This window comes from Eurosta solidaginis, chromosome 1 (genome assembly GCF_040869045.1).
Source record: "Eurosta solidaginis isolate ZX-2024a chromosome 1, ASM4086904v1, whole genome shotgun sequence".
Taxonomy (NCBI): domain Eukaryota; kingdom Metazoa; phylum Arthropoda; class Insecta; order Diptera; family Tephritidae; genus Eurosta; species Eurosta solidaginis.
Window position 1 is genome coordinate 20891501 of NC_090319.1, and position 20727 is coordinate 20912227.

Sequence of the window (20727 nt, forward strand, 5' to 3'; positions counted from 1 at the left end):
ATGAAACTTCTTGCTGTCTAAAATTGCCCATAGCTGCCATCATCCTTAACCCTTCGATTAGCGGTGAATAAATTCATACACATCTTGGCGTTGTCGTCTGGCCAAACGAAATTTGACATTTCGAACTTTATCGACAATTTAGATTTTGAAGAAAATTCGTCGCACACCGTTATTACCCAGAAATACATAAGTTTGAATTTTTATTGATAAATTTTGAAATGAATACGAACTATGAGCTATTATATGCTTAAAAATATGTTCGTGTAGGCAGACGATAACGCGAGAATATCATATAATCAACTTTGGTACAAAACAAAAGATAAAATAAAAAGAAAAAATATTGATATCCGAATTATTATAAAGACTGCCTCTAAACTTAAAAAGTCACTAAAGCTGTTCATAATCGGGTCGGTAGCAGTAAAGTTATTTACGAAAGTAAAACCTTCTCGTCTGGCCAGACGCACCAATCTATCGGAAGGTTAAAATCGAATGGAATTATAAATCCAAAGAAAAATAACAACTTTTCACCCATTAAAAATTTATCCGTGACAACATGTTTTATTGAAAGTTTGCATATGAAACGGTTTTTTCTTAACTTTCGATTGGCGAAAAAGTTAGATTCTTAGGGCCGTTATCACCAACTCTGGGTAACGCTAACTGGCACTTTGACCGAAATCGTTGCGTGATCTATCAGATAAGGTTCCAGCAAGTGCTAGCTAAAGATTGTGTAAACGGTCCTTAATATTTGCATTAATGTGAAATGATGGACAAAGGCCGTTTCTGACATTTCATTTTTGACAGCTGAGATAAATTGTACATACACATACGTATAGGTTAACGCAACATGTTTCATTACCTGCTTTTTTTCGGACAACAGCGCAGATACTTCTGTGGATATAATTTGGTAACTTCTTGTTAATTGTTTGCCTTTTTCATTTGATGCGGATATACATAAACGTTTCAGGCGCTTCAAAGCGAAGAAAGCGGCTAGGAGTTTCATTGTTATCTTGCAGCATCAAAGCAAAGTAATGCGATCGAAATAGTATCTGTGTTTTTTTGTTAAATCTGTATACATACATACACGCTTAAACTTTATATGGACAGCTAAGCGTTAAACTTTATCTACATTGCTGAAACTGTTAAGCAGAAAATTAGTACTCCTAAATTTCAGTATGCATTATACTCAGATGCAACTGAAATATGTGTCTATGTTTCACCTCTACACGACCTCTATTTACTACCTCTACAAGTGGTGTGTGTCCACTATTCGCCGCAACAGATTCAGCTATAGGTTATACACTATGGCCAACAGAGGTGTGTGTCTCCGCTTTTCGGAACAACCCGTTCTGTTCTGCAGCTATTTATTTCACCACTGCCGCTAGATGGGTCTCCTAAACATTATCTAAGTGAGGATAATCGCAAACACGTAAACACAACTAATAGCCGTGTTTTTTTTACATGTATATACTAAAACTTTATATGGACTGCTTGGTGCATAATTTTGTCTACACTCATGATATTACTAAAATGTGGCTCTCCATTTTGTCTCTACACTATTCTCCACATCTATGACCGAAAGGTGTGTATCCACGATACATCGCAACCGATTCAGATATAAAGCGGAGTCATTGGTGCCGTTTGTCGTATCGCTGTAGTCGTATCCCTAAAGTTATCAGATGTTTATCGTTACGGCGGAAAAGCAAAAACCAATTGGTTGGCTACGATGCGGTTACGACCTTAGCGGCACAACTAATCGATTGCATGATTCCCATAAGGTTGGTCGAATCATCTGTTATAAGTTTACCAATACGGTTACCGATAACGCACCAATGTCTGCAGCTTTAGGTTAAAAGCCGCAGTCATTGGTGCCGTATGTCGTATCGCTGTATCCGTATCCCTAACGTAATCAGCTGTTTATCGTTACGACGGTTAACCAAAACCCAGTTGGTTGGCTACGATACGGTTACGACCTTAGCGGCACCAATAATCGATTGCATTGATTCTCATAAGATTGGTCGAATCAGCTGTTATAAGGTTACCGATAAAGCACCAATGTCTCCAGCTAAACACTGTGACCAACAGAGGTGCGTGTCTCCTATATAAAGCACAACCCGTTTTGTAGCGAGTTATTTACCCGAAAATGTAGGTGAACATATGTACATTGAAAAAAAATATCGCTATTAATTATTTCATACGGTTTTACTGCGAAAACACTATTTAACACTTGTTTGTGGTTTATCTTTAAATATTTTTTATAAGGTTAACTAAGTTTTCATTTGCTTGATTGCTGATTTATTTATGGATTTCCTGGAGTTTTTTTTGGCACATTTTAGGCAACTCTGTAGCCGTCTGATATTTAAGACCCGTTGTTGGAAACGAATGAAGCATTGTGCACAATAGATAGAACAGACAGCTGATACTTAAGGCCCATTCTTGGAAACGAATTGAGAGATAATGAATGTTTCATATCCATTCATCTGTGTTGGCGAACATAGACGCTTAAGGAACTATACCTACTCTGCAAAAATTGTTGGATTACGTGTTCCATTTACTTCATGTTGGAGTACTCTAACAATACTCCTTTGCAATGCGTTTGCGGACCACCATCAGCCGATCATTGCTCGTTTTTAACGACCGTGATCACAACACGATGACGATCGAACAGAGTTGCCAAAAGTAAAATATTGCATACAAATAACTGATGATAAAATTTTACTATGGCAACTCTTATAAAATGCAACAGCGCACTGGTTTTATGTATACATACTATAGTATAGAGAAATATTAGTTTCTTTATTTAGGCACATGCTAAATAACATAAAAATATTCGTAGTATAAAATATAAAAGTTGTATTGCCCCTCTTCATTTACTTTCATTTTAAATTAAATTCACTCCGATAATTCTTTCCGACAACACAATTCCTCTTTAGTACTTTGGCATATGATCCTCTGTGGGTGCTCCATGGAGTACTACAGTGAAAGTACTTTGGAATGTAATCTCACGTTTGTACTCTATGGAATACTCACAAACAAAGCGAGAGTGGGATTACCTACTCCTCTCCTAGGACATCGCAATGTTAATTGGAGCACATTTTGTGTATGAATACAGATTAGATTTGGAGCAGTCCTATACTCCCAAGGGAGTATTCCTTACATTATTTATAGAGTACTCGCGTTTTTTGAAGGGTATGCCTAGTATTGCTAATCATGCGAAAAACCAAATGAATGAAGATTGTTTTGGACACGATAATGTCAAAGATAATGAAGCTATAAAATCCCTGAAGAAACTGCTTCCCTTTCATCTAAAGTTTGCGATAACAAACAACAACAGCGAATAGAAAAATAGCAGCAGCAATTTTTATCAAATTTCGTCAATTAAATTCTTTTTTCTTTTATTTTCCATATTTTAATAAAAAAACGTCTATGGACTTTGTAACTGAAACTATGCAAAGCCAAGGCGAATCTATACAAAGTGATGGCAAAGCGAATTCAACTAATTCGCCGTGCAGAAGAATGTCATGTCCAAAGCAAGAAGAAGCAATCAGCTGTTAGAATAAGAATACCTGGCACTGAATTTGCTTTGATGTAAAGCAATCTCAAAAACGTTTTTGAAAAAACTCGAAAATTCAACAAAAATTTCGAACTCAGTATTTTAAGTAATTTGATTTTTTTTTTAATATACAGTTTTGTGGCTCAATCAATCAATAAAATCAAAGTACATGTTATAACCCATATTGATTTTTGACAACTTTTTTCCGAAGCGCGCTTAAAATTTTCTTCCATATAAAAAAAAAAAGAATCACATTTGGAATGAAGGAAAATCTCAAAAACCCTAGAGAAAAAATTGTCAAAAATCCATACTTATATATTTTAAGAGGCCTAGTTGGAACTTTTACAGTGCACATGGGTTAAGACTGACTGTTACAAGTAGCAATACTTGGCGGGCACGTAAAACAAGATAAACAAGTTCTGGGAGCGAGAGGGCGATTTGCTCTTTTCACAGAAACTTACTTTTAGCTTAAGTCTGCTATTATATTCGCTTTTATCTACTTGAACATTGTATTTGCTGCCCACTCACTACCGGCATATGAAGTTTACTCTTGATGTACTACTATCGCCCCGATTCTAGTGTGGTAACAACATTCTTCGTCACGGTAACGAAATCATGTGGCAACTTTTACACCCTTTTGGTATTCTACCCGCGAAAGTAGCCGGATAATTTTTTACCCACAAAAGTAGGTGGTTACATCGAAATAACCACACAACAGCTGTTGTTTAGAAAAAGGCAAAACTGAAAAATAAAAAATTGTAAGCGCAAATAAGTAAAGATAATAGTAAAAAAGTGTTGCCTCTTGCTATACATATTTGTTTATATTATGTACTTTCACAGAATAAATTACAATATACCTATGTATATAGAAATTTATCATGCATAATATACATATACACATTGTCCCGTTTATTCGTTAACCTCGTATCTACAAGTGAGACATTTTCGGTAAAGCGAACACGGTTTCCACACCATGTTTTCATTTGGGACCAAAATTCATTGAAAAAAAGGACCAAACTTTTGTTTTATTTTATTAGTATAAAATACAAAATTTTAGGATGTTTCCATATAAAATTTTACTAAACATAGTGAAGAATTTCCTTTAATTCAAGCTGAACATACAAATATATATGCATGCAACCGAAAATGGTACTATATTTCACCAATATCTTTCACCAACCAAACGTTGTGAACCTAGTTTTGGTCACAAAGCTCTTGGTTCTAGCATTGTGTTGTTGACTGCAATGAAATAAAATGTATAGTGCAGTTAGGTTTTAGTAAAAAGCGGTTCAAAATTTGCATTCTGGTGTTGCCGAACTATGTATGTGAAAATCTCAGTAAATCATAAATGAGACTAGGCAATTTTGTTAGTGCTATATTTATAGATGCTTACTTTTTTCCTTAACGTTTATACTTAATATCAGAGCCTAGATTCAGTAAGTGTGAGTTTTGATCCCAGGCCTCAGGTGTTCTGCTAGCACCTACGAGAATAATTTTATACAAAATCTTTCTTCCGAAATCAAATCTCTTTAGCATTTGCTTCCTTCTGTCTTCGAGTTAAAATATTTCTTGTGCCAAGATACTTAGTTTTCAATTACCTTGCGTGGATTAATACCACAATAGTCCTGGAATTCCTTGAACTCATTGAGCTGGTGAGAAAGATTTAAATATCAACGTGCCAAACGAAAAGTAATGCATAGAATTTCTTTGTATACGTTTTGAAAGTGTTAGGCTCACGGCAGAGTGCTGGCTATAAGCTATGCTAGGCGAGAAGCAATTCTTATTTTCATATATTTTACTTATGGTGTTTTCTTTTCTACACGAAAATGTCGCCTTCACGCCAACCCTTCAAAAAGTTGTGTTTTGTTGTAAAATCAGCTTAGCCTCAATAGAGGGCATCATTATCTTTTCTCAACAACCTACCCCTAAAAATGGCCATAAATGCAACTTTACTTGCCCTCGCTGTCATTGACGGTGCAGAAAAGAGCCCTGTCAATTAGCTGATGAATCACACGAAGCTGAAGCGAATGCTATATATGTACGTATGTGTCGCATCATGCCTCACTCAAAAGCAATTTGCGATCACAGTTGACAGAGAACAACCACATGAACTGCATTTGTTGTAAAAATGGTTACAATTTTTGTTCTTTTCAAGTCATGCAGGGTGGCACTAACCATTTTAAGTGGCTACAATTTCACAAGGCGAAGTGAGAATCTTAAAAATGTTTGCCAGTGAAAGTGGCGATATTTTCGTGTAGAAAAGAAATCACCAATAGTGTTTGATAACCGATCGAAATATTTAGCCATTATTAATATTATTATAAAAGAAGAGTTTTTTTTGATTAGTTGGTTATTTCATCAACAATTGACGAAAATATGTTTGCCAACACTTTTCTTTTTAATGCCTGGCATAAATTATATCCTAGGTGAAATTTTATTGTTCTGGTACATTTTATTGACTGGCAATTTTTTATGGTGGGAGTTCCATTGAAGTAAATTCAAAATTATATTGGGGCTAACGAAAGTGTGGCGAATTTTTGGGCGATATTGTGAATTTTTACCTGAGTGAAAAGGAAAGAAAAGTACCAATCGTGGCTACTGCCTAAAAAGGACCAATATTGAAGAAAAGGGACCAGCGGACCAAATGGGGTTGGAAGGGACCATTTTTGGTCCAAATGGCCCAAAGTTGCAACCGTGAAAGCGAAGAAAATTACCTTTCAAATTTCTCCACAGACACTGGTGAGTTTTTCGGTGATGACGGCGTTACCACTTGGGCCAGAATCGCGGATAAAAGAACTGGTAACGATATTCGGTTACATAATGTTCTGGGTACTAATTTACCGGTAACGCTCAGAATCGGGGCGTATAAGTCTGTTTGAAATATCATTTATATATAAACGGGTGTACATACATATACATGTAGAATGCCTCATGCTGCATACAAAAAAAATAAAAAATCAAAAATAAGAGGTCCCATGGGGGAATCATATAAATTATTATATATTTAGACTTCCGCAAATTTATTTTGAAAAAACTCTTAAGTTTTTCTTAAAATAGACCAATTAGATGTTTTCCTTAGGTTGATACTTGTTTTTAAATAAAAGCGCATTTTGTACAAAAAGAGTATTTGAGAATGCCGAATTGAATTCAAATTCTAAAACGAATTGTAACACGACAAACCAGAAATCCATCATTAAATTACTAGAGGTTTGTTCTCCAATGATGACGGAGCTTTGACACCTATAAATTAAAAAATCTGGACTGGATGCTTTTACGAAGGAAAACGGGGAATAATTCAATCCCCTTCAGCGAAAATTGTAGTAGAAAAGTTTCTTTAGTAGTATATTAGTACTGAAAATAAATTTGTAAATGCCTACAGGTTTTGGGGGAAATAATTCATTTTATGGTTTGGTCAAATTTGTTTGAATAATGCCTTACGTTACAATTTTATTCAAAAATACACTATCTCAAAATTTGTTTCAAAATCTCCCTATCTGAGCATAAGTTGAATGAATTTTGACACAAAAAGGAGTTAATGAAAAACATTCTGAGATAAGGGGTTTATCAATCTAAATCTAATAGAGGGCGTTTTTGTGACAATAGAAGTAAAGCATCTGCCATATTTTCACCTATTTGCCCACAATTTGGGATGAAAGTCAAAAATCATTCGCTTGAATTGAACGTTTCCACGTGTGCTTCATTGGGTGATGAATCAACGGAAATATAGAATTTTTTGTTGTCTACTGGAGGCCACGGCTCCCTCGAACCTGCTTTTGGTCCGACTCGTCTTATGCATATTAAGATACATTTTTCTATTTTAAGACATACCAGCTTAATTTTTTGGATAAGTAAAATGTTAGAAGTCTCGATTCTGGAAAGGTTTTGTTAATTTTTTCTTCATTACCTTGGGCATGTAATTTTAGTTCAATTGAAAATGTTCATTGGGTTACTTTAGGCGCTAGTAACACTAAATACTTATGTGCATTTTTAATTATTTATTTTACAATAATCCATATATGTATTCATGATTTATTCACCTTGACATTGGCATTGCATGAATACAAATATGCCGATAAGAAATCACTACCCTAATACGAGAATGGTTGATAGTTAAATCTGAATAGAAATACAAAAACACAAATTTAAAATTTTTAAACCACAGTTTTTGATTTTAGCTACTTTAGTTGCAAGTGAAACTGTAAGTCCCGTTAAATTTAAAAGATCATAAACATATCTATAGATGAATGAAAACATAACTAAGCTATCCGCTTCTTTTTTCGGAATTAAAATAACTGTGAGTCAAAATCAAGAGCGCATAAAGGATAATTGCTTATTGTAACGAATTTAGTGCAACTCCGTTTATTTGCAACCTTCTACTAACGTTCGAATCACTAAACTGTTGAATAAATAACTCCACTATTCAATAATGCAAAGTGGCCTTTATTATTCTACTTCCCAACAGATAGCGTGCTTAAATCAAACTGATTCCTGATTCTCAGCTTTACCTCCTTTTATACTCTGTGATTTCCTTGTTCACATACTTCTAGGCGTTTCTAGAATTTAACTTAGTTACCAGCTATAAAATTACCAGCTATAACTACAGATTCACGTTATAGCTTCTCATATGCGCGTGTATATGTGAGTGATACTTGCACAAATTATTGCCTACTTTTGTGAGCATCTCAGATAAGATATATGCATGTGTTTGTGCGTTTATCTCAGCTGCGTTCACGCACATATGTGTAGACATAATGATTGATTCGTTTATGTAGATCATAGGTCGGCATTTTTTTTTGTGAGGCTGTATTAGTGAATGCGAGAGTAACTTCGTTACAGTGGTGCTAAGAACAAAATGTTCGCGTCAGTTGCTTAACCGACAGCAAAGAAGTAACAACGTAATCGCTTTAGCACAAAAATTGCTATTGCATAAAAAATATGAACAAAGCGACTACACGTATCATCCCTTTGCTGTCTGCAACAAGACTAGCATGAAAATTCTGTTCTAGCACCACTGTGGCGCAATTGATTTTTCGCTCTCACCAGCAACTGAAATGAAGAGCATAAGAACAAGTGCGAAGAGCCTAATACCCAGATGGGGTACCTTTGCCTACCTATGATGTAGATACAAGTGACTGCTTGCTTTATTGTTGTTGTGGCTTTATTTACTGAGTATCAGATTAGTGATGTGAGTATCATTTAGTGTCACTAATATTCGTCACAATATCTTTATTTAGAACAAACTTTTTTAACACATAAACTGCGGGTTTTTTTAGCCTTACGTAGAGTCATAAAGTTCCAGCAAGTGGTAGCTAGAAATTGTGTAAACGGTCCTTAATATTTGCTTTAATGCGAAAGGATGGACAAAGGCCATTTCTGACATTTCATTTTTGACAGCTGAGATAAATTGTACATAGACATACGTATAGGTTAACGCAACATGTTTCATTACCTGCTTTTTTCGGACAACAACGCAAATACTTCTGTCGATATAATTTGGTAACTTCTTGTTAATTATTTGCCTTTTTCATTTAATGCGGATATACATAAACGTTTCAGGCGCTTCAAAGCGAAGAAAGCGGCTAGGAGTTTCATTGTTATCTTGTGGCATCAAAGCATAGTAATGCGATCGAAATATTATCTGTGTTTTTCGTTACATTTATATACATACACGCTTAAACTTTATATGCACAGCTAAGCGTTAAACTTTATCTACACTTCTGAAATTGCTGCCCAGAAAATTATTACTCCTAAATTTCAATATGCATTATACTCATATGTGTCTATGTTTCACCTCTACACGATCTCTATGTATTACCTCTACAAATACTCAAAATGTAGCAAAAATTCCTCCTCAAAGTTCCGATCCAAAAAACTTAATTTAACATCTTGCTTAAGCATTTACTATCAAAACGTTAGAGGCTTAAATACTAAATTAACTGCCTTATATTTGAAAACCATTCACTGTAACTATAATATTATTGCTTTTACCGAAACATGGCTGAAACCCAATGTTTTAAATTCCGAAATTTTTTGCGGTGAGTATCAGACCTATAGAAATGATCGCTTAAATGGGACCGGAGGTGATGTCTTGCTAGCTGTACATTCTTCAATTCCATCTGGAGATGTTAATTTAGTTGAAGTTGATTCCATCGAGTTTAAATGCATCCGAATCTTACTAGGCCGGGGTTATATTTACTTCTGTAAATCGTTTAGTTACTTGGAGTAATGCGAATTTTATGCCTCTCAACATAGAAAAATGTAAATCCATGTGTTTTTCGCGTGGGAACATACAGCCAGCTTCCTACACAATTAATGGCCAAACTCTGGAAATCGTTGATGTTTTTGTCGACTTGAGAGTTACAATGAATTGCAAACTTAGTTTCAACCCTCATATTAATGCCACAGTCAATAAAGCGAAAGGAGTTTTAGCATTTGTGAAAAGATGGGCAAACGAGTTTAGTGATCCTTACGTTACAAAAACCCTTTTTACATCATTGGTGAGGCCGATATTAGAATATGGATCGATAATTTGGAATCCGTGTTATCAAGTTCATGTGGATATACTAGAATCAATTCAAAAACTGTTTTTACTTTTCGCCTTGAGAAATCTTCAATGGGACTCTCCGAATAAAATTCCTCCTTACACTAATCGATTAAAACTAATAAATCTTCCTACCCTTGCAAGTCGTAGAGATATGCTAGGTGTACTATTTATGGCTAGACTTTTAAATGGATCGATTTCAAGCCCATTTATTTTGAACGAAGTAAACTTGAATGTTCCATGCCGAGTTTCAAGGCATTATAAACCTATAATTCTTAAACAATGCAGAAGCAATTTCCAGCTACACGAACCTTTTCTATGTTTGTGTGAAGATTATAACTCTCACTCGAGAATAATTGATGTTTCGGACTCGCTCTTTGCCATAAAAAGACGGTTCTATGTTCTCTTAATAATTAAAAATATATTTATACTTTTAATCTATTGTATTTATGAATTTATATTTCTCAGCTGATGAGTTTTTCTGTAGCTCAGCGGTTTTAGATCTCGGCGCTTAAGAAGCCACTGCCTCTGAAAGGCTCGGTAACAAAAAAATTATAAATAAATAATAATAAAAAAAAACAATTAAGGAATTAAAAAAAAAACAAAAACAGGATTAGCCTGGTTTCATCGGGCCACTTGAGGGCAGTGCGCTGCCACAACGTCCGAGAAAAAAAAATGACACACACCATTTCCACTACTATTCGACGCAATAGATTCAGCTATAAGTTATACACTATGGCCAACAGAGGGTGTGTCTCCGCTTTTTGGTACAACCCGTTCTGCAGCTAGTTATTTAACCACTGTCTCTAGATGGGTTTCCTAAACATTATCTATGGGAGGATAATCGTAAACCGCATGCGTAAACACAACTAATAGCCGAATGCGTAAACACAACTAATAGCCGTGTTTTTTACATGTATATACAACTGCACTAAAATTTTATATGGACTGCTTGGTGCATAATTTTTTCTACACTTATGAAATTACTGAAATGTGGCTCTCCATTTTGACTACACTATTCTCCACATCTATGACCAAAAGGTGTGTGTCCACGATTCTTCACAACCGATTCCGATATAGGTTAAACACTGTGACCAACAGAGGTGCGTATCTCCTATATAAAGCACAACCCGTTTTGTAGCGAGTTATTTACCCGAAAATGTAGATGAACATATGTACATTGTAAAAAAAATATGGCTATCATCTTATTTCATATGGTTTTACTGCGAAAACACTATTTAACACTTGTTTGTGGTTTATCTTTAAATATTGTTTATAAGATTAACTAAGTTTTCATTTGCTTGATTGCTGATTTATTTATGGATTTCCTGGAGTTTTTTTGGCGCATTTTAGGCAACTCTGTAGATATCTGATATTTAAGACACATTGTTGGAAACGAACGAAGCATTGTGCACAATATAATAATGAACAGACAGCTGATACTTAAGACCCATTCTTGGAAACGAATTGAGAGATAATGAATGTTTCATATCTATGCATCTGTGTTGGCGAACAAGACGCTTAAGGAACTACACCTATACATAGTATTGCTAATCATGCTAAAAACCAAAAGAACGACGATTGTTTTAGACACGATAATGTCAATGGTAATGAAGCTATAAAATCCCTGAAGAAACTGCTTCCCTTTCACCCAAAATTTTGCGATAATATATATTCCCTAGTCACTTATAGCTACAACAGCGAATAGAAGAATGTTATGTCCAAAGCAAGAAGAAGCAATCAACTGTTAGGATAAGAATACCTGGTACTGAATTTGCTTTGATGTAAAGCAATCTCAAAAACGTTTACAATATTCCGTATATGTATTAATGATTTATTCACCTTGACATTGGCATTGCATAAATACAAATATGCCGATGAGACATCACTACCCTATTACGAGAATGGTTAATAGAAATACAAATACACAAATTTAAAATTTTGAAACCACAGTTTTTGATTTTAGCTATTTTAGTTGCAAGTGAAAAACATAACTAAGCTATCCGCTTCTTTTGTCGGAATTAAAATAACTGTGAGTCAAAATCAAGAGCTCATAACGGATGTAGATAATTGTTGTGCTTCATATCTTTATTTTGAAGAAACAATTTTAACACAGAAACTACGGGTTTTAGCCTTACGTAGAGTCATACAGAAATATTAAAAACATTCGAAAGTCACAAAATATGGATCATGGCGGGACGATAGAAGGTGGCAGCATGGTGACATACCTACAAACATAAATAAAAATTCCATGTATTTTGTTTTTGTAAATTCGATGGACAAATGTCAAAATCGTACTGCACCTGAAGTTGATGTATCAAATCAAATAAAAAAATTTTATAATCAGCTGTCCCATGCTGCCACCTTGTATGGTTCCGCCATGATATGGATACGAGGATACATAGTAAAAAATCAGAATAAAATATTGTGACGAATGTTGACATCACAACAACAAAAATGGGAAGCAGCCACAATTATGTACATGGCCACGAGGAACATTCCACACTCATAATCAGCAGCTTTAAGCAAAGAAATTATCTCACATACACATACATATGTAGTCATCAGCTAAGAGACGAAGTTCTTACTCACACATACACACGCATACAGGTAAAAAACCAAGTATGCGATACAATTTATTCGACAGTTCAGCGATTCGAGCGTTAGTATAAGGTGCATAATTATCAGGAATTCCCTAAACCCGTTACAGTATGTATTAAATAGATCGGCGGTTCGAATCAAGCTCAAGGCCTAAAAATGATTATTTTATCATTATTGTTATGATACATTTTTTCTTAATTGAAAAATTTTTAAATTAGAATAGAAGAAATTAAAATTTTTTTCAATTAAGAAAAAATGTATCATAACATTATTATTGTTAATAATTATTGTTAGGCCTAGGCCGATATAACCACAAAAATTGTTATGTATTAAATATAAATCGAAATCTTCACGTAATAAACTCAAGCAAACTCAAAAAAATGCAACAAAAAAAGGAATAACATTAACATCAAATCAACCTCAAATCCAATATCAACATCAGTATCAAATGAAAAACATAAACTGGTAATATTCGATCAGGTAGACATATAACATTAGCTTAACTTACAGAAGTTCTAACCAACAGATTTAAAATTGATGCAGTCTTGTGATATTTCGAAACATTTCGTATGGAAATAAACTCACTACGAAATTTGAGATCTTTATTTTGAAATTCATTATAAAAACAACTAAACTAACAAAACAGTCATAAAAAAACTTTTATTTATCGACTAGTATAATGGTAATGCAGTACTTAACTGCTGAAAAATCATTGATCAGAAAATTATTTCCCTACAAGTTCCATACAGGCACATGTTCTTGACCATAAAGCATTTTCTGATCATACAATGAGTCCCACGCCTCCAACTTAGGTGCATCCGGTACTTGCCTTAGTTCTACAGTGTTGCTAATATTCAGTGCCATATCAGGACTATCTTGTTTGATTGGCAGCCATGTTTGCGGCTGGATTTCAGCACAATTTGGATCTCCAAATTTAGCAAAATTAGTCCACATACCAACCATGCGCTGTATAGTCTTATATTCCTCGGAATCTTCTTCCAATTTGCTAGATTCATTTAAATAAAATATATATGATAGATCATCAGCATGTGCAGCACCTTTTACACAATCATTGCCACAGAAACGTAAGCGGTGATGATTAAAAGTGGGCGAGTCAAAATCAAATCGATAGAGGTAAGTATTAGCTTTTGCGTATTTGGCGCGCGCAAGCGCAGTCCGATGTAGGCCGTGCCAAAATACCTTGTGTGAACAGAGCTGTAAAAATAAAGAAAAATTTAAGAAATTCAAGTGTAAACATGCACTCAGTGAAAAAGGTATTGGCAAAAAAAAAATGTTTGCAGTTTTTACCTGGTTTTGCTTAAGAAATATTATTTTCGCTATTTTTCTTTTATACAACACTGTTTCGAAAACGCACTATCTTGAATTATTTCAGAATTTGTTTCAAAAATGATCTATCTTACAATTCGGATGAAATAAGCCCTATCTGAGCTCAATTTCATTATATTTTGACATTAACTGGAGTGTTTATGGAAAAATTATGAGATAGGAAGTTTTCGGAACGTCAGCCGCATGATTAAATCACAAGTGGTTTGCTCGGCTGACAATTTGTTTGACAATTTCAGACATTTTGCTTCCAAATCGAATTGATATCCATTCCTTTCCGATTTTTCGAAAAATATTAGTAGTTGTTGTAGCAGTGCTTCGCCTCATCCAATAGGTTCGACCATTGTGAATTCATACAAGTGGCGAATGTTTGAAAAAAACGTTCACAATAGTAAACAGCCTCGATCACCTGTTCAATCGCTGTTCGATTGATTACTTAAATTATTTTCCAAAAGTTTTTTTCAAACATTTTTGTAAACGACTGGTATATTGCATTATTTACATATTATAAAATTCTTGTTTAACTGCCTTCTCATATCTTATTTAATAGCTAGATTTTAGAAATTAAAGGCAATATTTAGTCTGACTTTCTGTATACACAATTAGAAGAAAAGTTGATTTTAAACACAAATGGGCGATTCATGGCAATACTATTTAATAACGGCAAGCAAAAAACAAACCTTTCTTTCATTCTCTGGCCATTCGCGACAGCCATTCTCCCTGTCAGCTATTATTTGACAGATAGGTATGGCAGTGGAGGAATAGAAAGATTTTTCACTTGTATGAATTTACAATGGGTGCGACCGATCACAAACTGTCATCAATATCGTAGTAGAAATTGGTAGTACAAATAGGAAACAAACAGTTTACAAATACCCGATAAGTACTGAAGTGCATAATTCCTTAGAACAATTTTTTTAATTTTATGATGAATCTATGTCATCATCTATTAGTGTGGCTGAATATAGGTAATTTTATGAAAAGTACGGACACCAAGGAATCGTTCACTTTCGTAAACCTATGAACACACGAAACCTAAACAAATTCAAAATTCATCGTTCAACATGAAAAACTGGACTATTAAATCGATTCACGTAAAAATGTTATTAGTAACTAATGGAAATGCCATAACGAAATGTACTCACTTATTCATTCCGTATGTTCCGAACACTCGTCTCCATTTAAGAATTTTGGGAATAGGTTTATATTTGGAATATTATTTGATATATTCGGACCTCGTGAGTTAGTATCAAACTAACGTGTTCCGAATATTCTAAATTAACGGTTTGTCCGGAACACTTCCATGAGTACGTAACGAAAAAGAGCTTTCCGAAATTTCAGAATAAAAAGGTGAATAGTCCCTGTGTTGCAGGAACTTCACAAAAGCTTAACTCTTCTGTCAACGTCAAGGCCGGAATATAAAGTTCTAAGACAATATGCCATTTTCTTTTATTTATTATTTGTCAGTTCATTGCGGCTGCTGAGTATTACCCCATGTCGGCTGCCTGTTCAAAATCGTCCTATCTCAAAATATTTTTCAAAAATTTCCCATTTCAGGATTTGTCACAAAAACGCCCTATATTAGAATTTCATTAACTCCCTCTTATGTCAAAATGATTGAACTTATGCTCACATAGGGAGTTTTTGAAACAAATTTTGAGATAGTGTATTTTTGAATAAAATTCTAACGTACGGCATTCTTCAGACAAATTTTGAAAGAGTGACCAAACCAACATAACTATCAATTCACAAAATATTAATTAGAAAATGAATTGTTTCCCCCAAAACCTGTTGGCATTACTACTAAAGATACTTTTCTACTACAATTTTCGCTAAAGGAGATTGAATCATTCCTCGTTTTCCCTACTTCGTAAAAGCAACCCGTCCAGATTTTTAAAATTGGGAGTGTCAAAGCTCTGTCATCATTGGAGAACAAACCATTGTGAATGATGACAAAGTGTGATCTCTTCTGCATAAACGTCAAAATTCCAAAGTGATTGGATCACCTGATTCGTATTTGACTATCGCTGTCTCATTCTGTATCTCTTTCTATCACCCGCTGAAGATAGGCGCCGCCATATTGAACAACCTGTCAAAACGCTGAAAAGTAGCCATATTGAACAGCCTGTCAGGCAGTTGACAGATAAGAGATCACACTTTGTCATCATTCACAAGATAAGGTGATATCCACTCAGCAGCCTTTGTCAAAGAGGATAAATATAATAAGAGCCGCTAGTCTGCTACGAGTGGCGAGTAACTCCCTGGAAATTAAAAAAATTAATGTTTTCCATGAGGGACATTTTCAATCGTCTCGCATTTATCCATGTCGTGTAGGCACCTTATGAAAATGTGATTTTTGGAAAGAGAATTAATTAATTAATTAAATACAGTGGGAAAAATAAACACAAATACCCTACGAAAAGGTATAAAGACATTTATGCACATCTCGCCCAAAAATCCTGCGAGTACCCTAACGAATAACATTACGCAAAGTAAGGAGTGACGTCTCTTATTACATTTATCCTCTTTGCCATTGTTTCCAATTGGTTTTGGCAGTCTCTTTTACATCCATTTGCAGCGCTGCCACACTTCCGCAATAATTTAACAGGGCGTTGAGAAAATGAATTAAAACGAATTTATCATGTCGACAAATTTATGTATCTGCCAGTTTCGTATAAAAAAAAGCCGAAAATTATCTTGCTGGATAAAAACTGCAAGTTTCTTGTGCTAAAACTTTTTTCTCGTGCGTGCATATAACTCGAAATTGATATTTTTTAAGCACTTACATGCAACAAATCATAAATAGGATCATTTTTCAATTGCTGCGCCACAACTTCGTCTTTCTCTTCGCCAAAATATAATTGTAATATCCGTTTGCCCAATTCAATATTTGAACTATCTGGATGTACTGCTCTCACCTCTGCCGGCAAGATTATATCTGGTTCTTTATTTACTAAATCAACTGTTTGTGGAAATGTTTTCAATTTTTGATACATAAGCAGGCCCTCGTAAGAGGTACCACCCATTAAAAAGGGTATATTATTGCTCCATGCCGTACTCAACATATTCAATGGATTAGTTGGTATTACGCAATGATTGGCGATATAAGGTTCCACGGTTGGCGTAAATGTTAACCAATTGAAATTTTTTTTCTCTTCATCGTTAAGTAATGAATGATCGACTAATTTTTTTGCATCTAAATTTTGTAAGAAATTTAGTACAGCACTATCTTCGTTATCACCTTCATAACCATGATATTTGGCCAAACGGTATGCCATATCTGTCTGCGGCATATTGGCCCAATAGTTAAGTGCGCAACCAGACATGAGGATGGCTTGTTGAAATAGTCCACGCGCTTGTTCGGTTAAGGATAAAATATGTGTACTAGCTGCGCCAGAACTTTCACCAAAAACTGTAATATTATTACAGTTGCCATTGAAATAATAAATATTATTCTTTACCCATTTTAGGGCAAGTAATTGATCTTTGATAGCAGCATTGCCGGGCACATCAAGCTTTGGATCGCTTAAGCTAAGGAAACCTGTAAGGAAATAAAAGGAAATCGCAAGAAAATTTCATTATTTCGAAATAAACAGATACTAAGACCACGTTTACACAGGCATTTATCTACATGAAATCGACAATAGTTAATCTTCGCGTTCACATATGTATGTCCAATCCCTAGGAACTAGATAATTAAGCGTAAAATATTTAAAATCCACTCATTTAATTAACGATAAGAAAATGCAGATAAACTCGCTATATATATGTAGTCTAGGTCGAAGGAACCCAAAATCACTGTCTAACAAAAACTTAATGAAATCACAATTTCGTTTAATGAAATCATAAATTTTTACTTTTCACACAGAACAAATTGCTTCATTAACGCATATACGTCGGCTTGTCATCGTATGGCGATCGTATCTTTCATGCGATGTTGATCATACGCTCATATATTCACAAACAATGCTACAAACGATCGTCAAAGAGTCGTCCAAATATAGAGTATGAATAAAAAAAGAAGAATCGGGTTCATCCGTAAATTTTATGGGTATTCGTTCCACATTACAACGGAAACTATTTGGGTCATGTGGAGACAGTACCCATCTAGCACATGGCGCTGTTTAAACCGGAAGTCGTATATAACAACAGCGGTGTTTTTTTACATGTATATACATCTACATTTGAGGGTAAAGAAACGCTTATCATCACTAAGATAATATTTAGGAGACCCATCTAGCGGCAGTGCGGAGCGGAGACACGCACCTCTGTTGGCCATAGTGTATAACCTATAGCTGAATCGGTTGCGGTGAATAGTGGACATACACCATTTGTAGAGGTAAAACATAGAGGTAGTGTAGAGGTAAAACATAGACACACATTTCAGTTGCATCTGAATATAATGCGTATTGACACTTAGGAGTACTAGTTTTCTGCGCAGCAATTTCAGCAGTGTAAATAAAGTTACGCACCTGGCAGTCCATATAAAGTTTAAGTGCATATGTATATAGATGTAAAAAAAACACAGCTAACATTAATATCATAAGGAGAAATACCATGGAAGTGAGCAGAGCGGGGTTTGTAAAGCCTGAAGCTTTCTTCAGTCTTTTGACCCCACGAAGCAATCTGACCGATCAATTGAGAGATCAGGGCAGATTCCTGCAGAAATGATAACGGCTAACTTGACTTCAGTAGCGATGTGCTTAAGTTATGGAGGGAGCACTTCTCACAACTATTCATCCAGCAACAAAACACACACCCATACCCCTGTCACTCATTGTGGAATATCCGACTTTTACGAAGTGAGAAGAGCAAAATGTTGGCTAAAAAATAATCACGCGGCAGGTAAAGACCAACCTACCGACTATCGAGGCATAAGCGCGCTTATGTATGCTTCCAGTTTATCGTGCGAAAGACTGAAGCTTAAAGTCAACGAACAGATTGGACCTTATACGGCTTTAGACTTGGTAAATCCACTATCGACCAGATCTTCACGATGCGCCAGATAATCGACGGGAACCATCTTTTCGTCGTCTAAGGAGCAAAGTATGTATAACGCAACGAGTTATTTTTTTTCGTGTGTACCAAAATTCCAATCATATCACTTCAGTGAATGACGGTAAATCTGAATGACCTTATAAAATTTTTTGGATTAGATATATACTATCTGGCCCTTAAAATAGCGTTTTACGACGTGAATGGAGTTGCTTGTTTGTTGCTATGTCTGACATTTAATTACCTACAAAGCTAAAAAAACTTTTTCATTAGCGTTGAACAACGCAATCAGCTGCGTATGAATAAGCAAGGACCTCTGCGAGCCATTCGATAAAACGAGACTTCAGGCAAGGTGACTATCGTACGACTTCTTTAGGCTAATGTTGGCAAATATAATTCCAGAGTCTAAATCAACAATTAAGCGAGGGGCAAAGTAGGAAAATTTTCAGAATGGAAGGAAGGAAGGAAGGCAAAAACTGCTAGTACTAGTATTGTAGCATCTGATCCTAAATAGTTATAAATTGATTTGTGGTTTTACTGATGGTTTTCTTGACATATGTATGTTAATTGCGCTATGATCCTCATCACTGCAACTTGGTAAACACCCAGATGACCAATATCGACCGAAAACTTTTTCTAAACCTACCAAAGAACCTAGTTACCCTATTTCGTCCACCAGTTGGACAACTTTTTGCTTTTGAGTGTTGATTTGTTTTTAAATCTATCGTCTATGATTTTGATCGAGGGATGCCATATTTATGTTTTTTTTTAACAAATCTTACCTACCATAAAAGTATACAGTTTTTAGTGTTAGTGATAGTTAACTTCTCAACTGAATTTTGAGATAGGCCGTTTTAAATGTTTGATAAGATAAGGTGTACCCGAAATGGCAGTTAAAATAGAATAATCAGCCACGACCGTCTGCAACAAAAAAAAATAATAATAGTTTAAAAAAACTAAAAAAACACGCTTTTATAGCTAACCGAACTAAAAAATAGAAAATAGTTTTCAATTAAAAAGAGTTTGTATAACAGTAGTAGAAGGTTAAACAATCGTTTATAGTTAATCACCTCAAAATAAAATTATAATAAAATTTAAATTATTAACAGAATAATTTAATTCAGATTAAAAAGCGTGGGATGCATTTGACTACATTTCATATCTTTGCTCTCAGATAGTTGCAAATAGAATGATTGTAACATTCAATATCAAGCACCCCACGCTTTTTACTGTGATTAAATTATTCTGTTAATAACTTAAATTTTATTATAATTTTATTTTGAGGTGATTAACTATAAATGATTGTTTGACCTTCTATTACTGTTATATAAACTCTTTTTAATTGAAAATTATTTTATAGTTTTTTGTTCGGTTAGCTATAAAAGCGTGTTTTTTTAGTTTTTTAAACTATTATTTATTTTTAATTTTTTAATTGAAAATTATTTAGTTTTTTTAAACTATTATTTATTTTTAATTTTTTAGTTCAAGTAATTTTAAAAGTTTTAGTCGAGAGTGATGAAACCTCGAAACGCCAACGGTCCATGGATGAATCCAACCCCACGGCACCGAAAAGGGCCAAGACGCAGGGAGGCTGGACGCGGTCTTTCGCCGAAATTGCCAAGGGTCGGCAGATCATAGACGAGAGCAGCGAAGATGGCAGAATCCCGAAATATTAAATTAAATTTTATTAATAACT

General features: G+C 34.7%; 1 protein-coding gene across 1 annotated transcript in view; it reads right to left on the minus strand.

The window, feature by feature from the left end:
* Positions 1-13234: 13234 nt before the first annotated feature.
* LOC137235078 (uncharacterized) overlaps positions 13235-20727 on the minus strand; it is a 75750-nt gene continuing 68257 nt past the window's right edge. The window contains 2 exon segments of the mRNA XM_067758297.1: positions 13235-13907; positions 16823-17577. Coding sequence (XP_067614398.1) covers positions 13425-13907; positions 16823-17577 — 1238 coding nt within the window. The 3' untranslated portion in view covers positions 13235-13424.